The 10,190-nt window shown below is 32.2% G+C and overlaps 1 protein-coding gene across 2 annotated transcripts; it reads left to right on the forward strand.

Moving 5' to 3' along the window:
- The first annotated feature begins 7,459 nt into the window (after positions 1 to 7,459).
- LOC123219135 (protein PHLOEM PROTEIN 2-LIKE A1-like) lies at positions 7,460 to 9,811 on the forward strand. 2 transcript variants are annotated; one of them, XM_044640891.1, is made up of 4 exons: positions 7,460 to 7,670; positions 7,759 to 7,880; positions 7,968 to 8,317; positions 9,612 to 9,811. In XM_044640891.1, the coding sequence occupies exons 1-4, from the start codon at positions 7,536 to 7,538 to the stop codon at positions 9,656 to 9,658; spliced, it is 654 nt and encodes a 217-aa protein (XP_044496826.1). In that variant the 5' UTR covers positions 7,460 to 7,535; the 3' UTR covers positions 9,659 to 9,811. The 2 variants fall into 2 exon arrangements, with proteins under 2 accessions (XP_044496826.1, XP_044496827.1); XM_044640892.1 differs by having other exon boundaries at positions 7,461 to 7,670; positions 7,971 to 8,317.
- Positions 9,812 to 10,190: the final 379 nt, after the last annotated feature.

Below are 10,190 nucleotides of genomic sequence, written 5' to 3' on the forward strand. Positions count from 1 at the left end.
ACAATCTCAGCATACAACTCTGGATCGACCCTTTTAGAGTCATCTTCAGTAATCCATGTGCTTTCACTAGCAGATTTACCTAACCACTTCACCAAAAATCTTCTATATTTATTGCCCCTTCTTGATGTCACTTCTTTGACGTCCAACACATCTTCAATCACATGGCAACTCAATCACATATGCGTTAGAGCTAATTTTCTTTAGCACTTTACAAGGTCCAAATTTCCTGGACTTAAGCTTGCCATAAGTGCCTCTGGGAAATCTTTCTCGCCTTAAGTGCACTAACACCAAGTCACCTTCCTTAAATTCTTGCAACCGTCGATGTTTATTTGCAGCAACAGAATAAGCCTCATTGCTGGCTTTCAATGCTGATTTCACCTCTTGATGAACCCATTGGATATGGTCAGCAAAAGCCTATCCATCATCACTCACCCTAGCCTTTTGTGGCGATGGTACGAAGTCAAGAACATGTTGTGGTTTCAACCTGTAGGCAGCTTCAAATGACGTCTTCTTTATAGTTCTATTTATTGAATTATTATAAGCAAATTCAACTTATGGTATTACGGAATCCCAAGTCTTCATATTGTTTCAAACAAGACATCTCAACATATTACTCAAGCTTTGATTTACGACCTCCGTTTGGGGATGACATGTACTAGAATACTTCAATTCAATCCCAAGTTTCCTCCACAGAGCCCTCCAAAAATGCCCCACAAATCTAACATCTGTATCCAATACAATAGAAGTAGGAACACCATGCAATCTCACTACTTCTTTAAAAAATAATTCAGCAATATGTGTTGCATCTGAAGTTTTGGAACATGGGATAAAATGGGCCATTTTCAAAAATCGATCCACCACAACAAAAATGGAATCATACCCCTTAGAGGTGATTCATTACAATGAACAGTCATTCATTATAATGCATAATAAGTGATTATCTGAATTTTTAGATATGTGATAAGATTGATGGATAAGGTCAAAGAAAGATAATATCCGAACATTCATTCAACAAAGCATGATTGTTCGCCTTGTTCTAGAATTTGTTGTTTTCACTATAATTCTACTTGAAACCTATTAAGTTTCTATCAGTTTCAAGTAAAAACCAAAATTGAAAGCCTAACCCTGTCATGCATGTATTGAAGAATAAATGTCTATATGATTAAGATAGAGAATCACTTTGGTTTAGGCATTAGAATCAGAGCTTCTATGATAATGGGGAAAAAAAAAACTTTCATGATTCTGAGAAAATAAAAGGGTTGAAAATTATACAAAATCGAATAATGGTTTAGTTTGGCATTGGTAAGTTAATTACAACTACATATACCAATCTCAGCTTCTAGCATTGGCCATGATGTCTCAGCATATATACAAGTTTCCTATAATGCATAGTGGTTGACAAACAATCTTATTTATCCTTAGTTTGGATTAGCAAAACAAATTAGGATTCTCGTAATAATAGAAAATCATAAGTAAGAGGTACATCATTTAGACAATTTAGTCTATCATAAATATATATTGGGCTTACGAGTATGAAGATTGAAACTCATATTACACAATACCAATTGACTTATGTTAAAGTTCAATCTTCAACACTTATATACCATTCTCTTATATTATATTTATTAGATATGATACTTTTAGCCTCCAACATAATTTGTTGAATCATTATTGATGGAAATAGATCTCTCTCCATAAAGCATTTAATCCAATTCATCTGCATTAAGTTCACTGAACTCCTCTTCCTCGTCTACTATCCAGAAGTCTGTTTTATCGATACTTTCATAATCAGTTGGATCAAAATTTGATTTCTTGTAACATAATCTAAATAGCCAAAATGATAAAAAGTAAAGATTAAAGAGCACTAAGTAGGGTACATGTAAAGTTGTAAATAATTATTAAACATGATAAAATAGTTTAAATAAAAATATTTCTAAATGTAATGATGCATAATTGATAATTGTGTTTACCTATTTTGCAACCGTAAATTGGGAGTACTGTATCCATATGTTCTCCACCATTCATCTAATACAAAATAACATGTAAATAATAATGTAATAGAATTTTATAAATTAGAAAAAGAATCGAGACATAAGAAACATATAAATTAAATTTATACCGGGTTGTGTGGTTTTGCATGTTTCAATAGCAAGTTGACGTGAGAAACTTTCCTCATAATCACGAAACATTTTACTCTCTCCTACTAACTTCGCCTTACTAACATTAAACATATATGTTTTACTCTCAACAACATCCAGAAAACCTTGTAATACCTCTGGTTTTGTGCAAAAAGATTTACGATCATATTGAAATGCAGGATTCAAGTAATACGCAGCTGCATGAATACCTCGACGCAATGTCCCATCCCACCTCAACTTGATTATTTGAGCATAAGGCTTGTAGAATTTCTTTTTATTCTTAAACAACTTATTTATCCCCAACCTAGCTCTATACATTCCATCATAAACATATCCCAATGAAGGTCTTTCATCTGAATTTACAATATGAAGCAAGTGCATCAATAGTCCTACAACTTTTACAATTATACCTATTTCGTTCCAAAAATCATTATTTAAAATTATGATCATAACCTCTTTGCCTTGATTACTCTTTGCATATCTAGAATCAATAAATAACCTGTCAGTGACCATCGCTTGTAAGTCATGCTTATACTAAAAAAGACTTTGCAATGCGATAAAAGTCATAACTAATTGGGTTGCACCAGGCCATATAATTTCTCTACATCCTTCTCTCTTCCTCAACCAAATTATCAATAATATATGATTATAAATAAACTTTGCCACAAGAGATGCACATTTGGAAATTCTAATAATGTGATCCATTTCATCAATATCTTTCAAAATCAAATTGATACAATGTGCTGCACAAGGTGACCATGTAATATTTTTATATTTTTCAGACAATAATCCTCCAGTTACTTTATAATTAGCTCCATTATCAAACATAAAATGGACAATGCTCTTAGGCCCAACCTATAATACTATTTCCTTTAACAACCTAAATAATGTGTCAACCCTCTTTACAACACCAGATGTATCCACTGATTTGATCAAACAAATCCCTTTTGGATGATATACTAAAAAATTTATCAGCGACCTACTAGAAATGTCTGTCTAACCATCAACCATAAGTGTACAACCAACTTCTTCCCAATTTTTTCTGTAACTATTAATATGTAATTGCACTTCCTTCTTTGAATCGTTCAACAAATTCACTCGTGCTTCATAATATGTCGGCTGCTTATATCTAGGCCTAATTGCAGTAATGACATCTAATATAGGTTGAAAATAAATAGAATTTAATGTATTAAGAAGGATGCAAGCATTATATAAGAACCTCATAATAGCCATGTCAATTCTCCATTTGGCTTCTTTTCCAGCCAAAACACTTTTTATTAAAGGTTGAGCCCCATTAGTAGTCCTTGGAGCAAAAAAATCCCCAACCCCAGTTGGTCTTTTTTTTTTTTGAATAATTTGTAAGTCTAATTTGTTTTCTAGAAGACCCAATACTAGTATTGCCTTCAGTCATGTTCATAGGAGGAGATAACCCTTCAAATTCTTCAACTGCAATATCACCCTCAAATGGAGATATAATAGCACCAAAAGGAGTTGCATGCCTACGAAATTCTTGTCTTTCTTTATTTTTTGTTGCAATCTCATCTAATGCATTCACCATTTGATATCTAACATCATAAGGAACTTTAGTGCATGGACCAACATCGCTTTTTTTTCCACCCAAATGTTGTTTCATTCTATATATACCACCTCCTCTAGTTGTCTTACCACAATATAAACACTACAACATCTTCCTTCCATTATCATCTACACTCTCAGAAACATGTACCCAAGTAATATGACATTTCACTCGATATGGTGTTGAAGAAACCCCAGATCCAGATAAAGACATACTTCCACTTTATTTATCTGTTGCATATAAGAATAACAATAAAATCAGAATACCAATTAATATATATATATATATATATATATATATATATATATATATATATATATATATATATATATATATATATATATATTGAGCATTAAAAATAAAAACGTTTATAATTAGGTTTTTAAAGTATAACTTTTAATTTTAAAATTTAATATCATCAATATTTGTTATGTGAAAGTCAAAGACTCAAAACTCATAATCAATTTTATTATTTAATTCAACTATGAAATTTCAACATGCATAACTCTATACATTCATTATAAATAACAATATTCGTAATTTGGTCACAATACATAACTTCATACATTCATAATTTGAATTTCAATATTCGTTATTTACATCAATATTCGTTATAAATTGTCATATATTGAGTTATTATATGTACATAGGGTATCACAGAAAACTGATATTCAACTTTCAAATTCTTAGAAGCTAACCACGTTACGAATGAAATACATTCAATCCAGACATTCAATATAAATATATAATAAAATTACAAATTCGTAAAATAAAATTATAAATTAATAATAAATCAATTAATATTTACTAATTTATATATTTTCAAATTAAGAATTGTTATTTGTTTATATAAATTGACATATTATTTATATATTTTCTAATTTTTTTAAACTTTGAAGTTTCTAATTCAAGCGATAATATATTGTTTCAATATTGTTAATTCAGACAAACGAAACATTGTTTTCTCCAAGGATTTTAGGGTTTTTTCCAAACATTGGTGAATAGTAATTCAAAAAATAGAGAATAGTTAATTTGAATTGTTTCTTCCAAGCATGGTTTATTTATTATAATATATGGTACTGTTTCAGTATTATTTATATATATTGTTTTTTCAATACTATTTCAAAGCCTTGGATACACACCAGCTTCCCGTCGTTGCCTGAGAAGTCGTTGATCACAACAACAACGAAACCTCGTTGTTGTCAGCCGCCGTCTGAGCCTGAGAAGTCGTCGTGAAAGGTTGCAATATAACCGTGAAACTGTTATCTTGTAAGCCTGCAAACCAACACCCCTCGGCAGTGTCGTCATCATCAACAGGCGTCTTTAAACGGTCGTTGACAAGAGATGAATCAACGATCATTTCAACTTGTGACGTCGGAGCAATTTGTCGGCTACAACAAATCCCTTTTGCGTCTATATGCACTGCAAGGAACAGGAAAGAAATAAACTTGTTACTTTTATATACAGCTTCTGAACCGGGGACCACCTTGATCGGGTTGAACCGCTGTTCAAATGCAAACTGACGGTTCAACCGCGGTCCAACCCGATTTTAACCTTATAATGGTTTTGTGTTTAACAACAACCGGTTACAGTATTGGTTCATGGTCCGGTCGGTCTGGTCTGATTTTTAAATCCTTGCTTCTACATGCTCTAGTTTAAATTTATCAAGAATCTTTCTTGAAGTAACATGATATCCATGCATATATCCAAGATAGATGTTTTTATCCTTTCAAGAATATTAATTATTCTTTCTTTGTAAGTAATTATTTTATATTAGATAATAGATAATGATGCTCAGCAATATTATTATATATAAAAAAGATTCATATTGTAAAAATAAACAAAACTGTATGAGACTTCTGTAAAATAATCTACGGAAGAAATCAAGTGTCTTATATGCTATACTTTCTCATTTTCCTTTTAAAATCTTAGCTTGTCAAAATTGTAGAGTCTAAATTTTCTATTTCATCAATCTGTCTAAATATATATCTTCCCATTATGAGTCAATGTTGAGTTGAATCAAGAACCAACTTAGCTGGAGATCGACTCATTTACCTATTCAATGACATTATTCATCCTACCAATGATATTGTTCACCGTGTTGGCAAAACTTTGATAATGATATTATTCATCATGTTGGCAAAATGTTGATAACACTATACACTAGCTCAAATGAGCCAATCTCGAGTTGGAGGTCTAACTTAGGTTGATACCGGCTTGTTTATCCATTCTAAGCTTCTTGAGTACCACAGATGGAGTTTTTGGGAGATTGATAATAATATAAAGTATAAGTTACCCGCTAAAGAGAAATAATATTTGATGCGGCTTAGCATAACCTACCTATATATGAGGATGAAAGAGAAATCTACTATAGTAACGTTCACAATACATACTTAAAATCTAACATAGTGGAAATTACATGGTGTTTAACCTACCTCTACATCACATCAATGTGTTGATTAATCTAAGTTGAAATGTGATGTGCTCGATCTTAACTTGTTCAATCCAAACCTGAACAAATGTAAGGTCAAATTCAAAGAAGCCACCTTGTCAAGGGCACGTTTCTATCTTGGGACCTTTAGAGCCTCCACTGCACCTCTTTAATTGTTAATACTATTATTCTTCAAAAGTATTAGAACACCCATTTAAGGTGGAGATTGTTAAAAGTGTAACTCAAATATTCTAGGATTACTTAATCACCTAAAGATCCCAAAACAATAGAAGAAACATTGCATGATGAAGGAGCGAACATTCCATATCAAGTAATACAGAATGAGATCATTTAAAGCTCAGAATGGATGTTTCAAGTGTCATAACAGATCAAGACAAGAACATTTCACAAAATTACCGTAGGTCATACAAGAAGGTTTGTAATCGTTCTTTAGCAAAACAAGTTATTTCAATTATCGTTCCAAGCATGTCTATAGCATCTGAATTGTAGGAAGCAGAACCAGAAGACAAATAGGGCAATTCACTTGGAAAATGACCAAGATTAAAGAGTAGAAAGGGTGATCCATCGAAGGAATGATTATTCCATTGGAGCTGAAGAATTTTAGTTGGGACATTATTGTATTTTGGGTTACTTAAGTTACCAGTTCTATAAGGAAAACCTTAATATATAATGTGCATATTTTCTACATATTTCCTTCATAATAAAAATAAGAATGGCTGCTCCATATATGTAGGCATATTATCGAACTACATAAATTTATGTCTTGGGTGATTACTTTATTGTTTGATTTTCTCTTTGCTTGCTGTGCAATTCAATTCAATATCTTTGCGAAAAAAGAAAAAAGAAAGAAAAAAACAATATTTATCCCCTGATATAAGAACATTCGAGATGCTTATAATGGACTGTGAATCCCTTTTTCAGAAGGAATAAAGAAATAATGCTTGTCTTATTATAGAATAATCACTTTAGGTCTAGACGATAACATAATAGCTTTCGTGATAAAATAAAACTACTTTTGTGACTCTGAAATTCTAAATAGACATCTCAGTAGCACAAAATTATAATTCATATAAAGAATTTGGGTTAGTGACATATTGTCATAATACTTTCTTTTCTTCTCTAAGAATTTTCATACATGTGTATAGAGGCAACATTGGACGGTGCATAGGTTATGTTATCTGGAGGTAGGAGATAAGAGAATCTCAATTATCCTTTTGATAAATAAAGCGAACAGATTCTCATGAAAGAAAAAAAAAAGGAAAAATGTAGTTAATTTGATCATCTCAGCCCATAAATTCTAGGTCTGCATGGCCAACGAACATCATCAGTAAGATTTACTTGGAATTTTGACGAGATTAGTGATCTGGAGATGGCTTCAGCTCAAGTTCAGCTCCTACACAACCTCCATGCCATTCTGAAAGAGGGAGACTCCCAGATTGACGCCTCCTGCGACAATCTGATTGAAAACCTCCAGGGTGGAATCTTCTTGAACCAAAACAAACTGGCAAGTAACATCTTCAATATCATTTATATATATATTTGTACCAATTAAATTCAATACTAATAATCAATTAATTAATGTTTTACCGCAGAAGTTTTGGGTTGACAGGCTTTTGTGGGCTAACGCCTTCGACATTCATGCAAGGGATCTCACAATCGCTTGGGGAGACGATCCACGCTACTGGAATTGGACTTATATGCCAGACACACAAGGGTATTTATATATCTTATATATAACTGTTGGATATCTACTTTATTTTAGTTAAAGGAAGATTAATTAATGAAATAAAATATATTTTAGCAGTTGTACATGTGTTCAAGTTGAGGTGGCTGAATTATTGAAGGTCTGTTGGCTTGACGTAAGAGGGAAATTCCCTGCCAAAAACCTCACTCCAGGGATGGTTTACCAAGTTTCGTTTGTGTTAATGATGAAGGACGGAGAATATGGATTTGCAAATCATCCAGTGAATTTTAAACTCGCCATTCCCAATTACCATGAGACTATTGAACGCAAAGAGGATCTGAGTAAGTTGCCTAAAAACAAATGGACGAAGGTCCGAGTTGGTGAGTTCATTACATCCTGCAATGTGACTGGGGATTTGGAAATCTCAATGTTTGAACACAATTCCCAGTGGAAGAGTGGGATGATTGGTGGGTGTCGAATCCACCAAAAATAAAATTTTCTACTCTCTCAATGAAAACTTGTAGATAGGGCAAGTAAAGTCGTATCCACAAAGATTGGGTTATTTATCTGAAATATAACAAAATAAAGCAAGAGGGATTTTGTTGTTTCGAATCGTACGGATAATCAAAAATAAATTAATTCAGAATTAAATAGTCAAAGTAATCAGAAAACTAGATTGAAACAATAATAAGATGAGTTCTAGCCAAGTAATTCAGGTATGGTTCAATTCAATTGATCATCGATAAAAAGATTAATTTTTCCTTTTAAATAAACCGGTTATGAAACATCGAGACGCTCGTTGTTCTGCTTTTCCTTAGGTGTTGGTAATTAAGAAACGTTCTTTAATTACTTATCTTGTTTTTCAATCAGTTCTAGATACGATCTTAGAATTTAAATTGAAAACAAAATTAAGAATTAGAAAAGCCACCGATTATAATCAACAAAACACAGACGCTGTTTTTGTTTAAATTAGATTAACCTATTCCACTAACATACAATAATCATTCTACTTCACCAAGCATGCTAGCCAGCCACTTATGATTAAATCATCAAACAATTATGGATTCAATAATTTAATCTAGCAAAGTTGTTTTTAATCCAAAATAAATAAGACGTCTCCTATTTAATTGAACAAGACAACAATAAATAAAATCAGGAACAAATTAAATATTTAAAAGAAAAGAACGGGTAAAGAAGATCTCACAATCGTCGTAGAACCATGATCCTAATTACTCGACTAAAGAAAAGAGTTAGCCACTCATGTTTATGTTCATGGCTTCACAGAAAATTAAAATAAAAATCCTATCCTAATTGAAGAAGAACCAGCGAAAGGTTGCGGCTGTGTTTCTTTCTGAAAGAAAAGGATGCTAAAAACTAAAAAAACCCTAAAAGAGAAAGCAATTGTCCTTTTTATAGTGCCAAGTCTGCTTTAGTCATTGAGAGATATTTTTGTGCCAAATATCATCCAAAAGACCTGAACTTCCTCCAATTGTTAATTAAGTCTTCAACTGTGAATTTTTCAGTAAATAGCGCGATTCTCTCCTTTCCACAATCAGTCATCTCCTATGTATTTTGCTGTCATTCTGTCTTGATACGTGACAACTCTAAATTCCTTTTATTTTGTATATTTTCTCAGAATAATGCAATTAACGCCCAATTTCCTAAAACAAGCAATTAATCAAATAATTAACGAATTAAATATCATAAATCAAGAAAATTAAATGCTGAAAAATATGAAATTTCACACACTAACAATGATTGTCAATAAGATCGAAATCCGCCCAGTGCGTAGGCAGTGCCAGAACTGAGAAGAGTGATAATCAACGATGAGACATTTGCGAGACTAAAAGTTACTAGATAATAAATAATTTAGTTGGCCTGTGTCTCATCGTGCACTTTCTCTTTATGACTTATATTGTAATAAATAAAACTATGAGACTTCACGTTTCCGATAATAACAATTTAACAAATAAAAGCAATAGTATCAGATTGCTTCATAAAAATTTCAGCATTCTTTTTCTCCATTCGAGTTTGAAATTTGATTTAAGTTAAGGTGGCGTTGATCCAAGTTGAACCAAATTAAACCGGAGGTTAGTCTAAGTTTGAACTAAAGCCATAATACTCACTTCGAACTCAAGTTTGAGTTCGTTCGAGTTAATATATAATGTCACCACAAGGCTGCCGACAAAGAAGACAAAGAAAACAATATCGTTGGTAAAGTTGTTCAAAATTATCCAACAACTGAATTGATTTTTAAACCAAAAAATGAACCCAAAAATAGGACATCAATGCTCACTCCAATGAATTTTTGCCGCCCTCAAATGGCTTTTTACCGCATCT

The sequence above is a fragment of the Mangifera indica genome, chromosome 6 (assembly GCF_011075055.1).
Source record: "Mangifera indica cultivar Alphonso chromosome 6, CATAS_Mindica_2.1, whole genome shotgun sequence".
Lineage (NCBI taxonomy): Eukaryota > Viridiplantae > Streptophyta > Magnoliopsida > Sapindales > Anacardiaceae > Mangifera > Mangifera indica.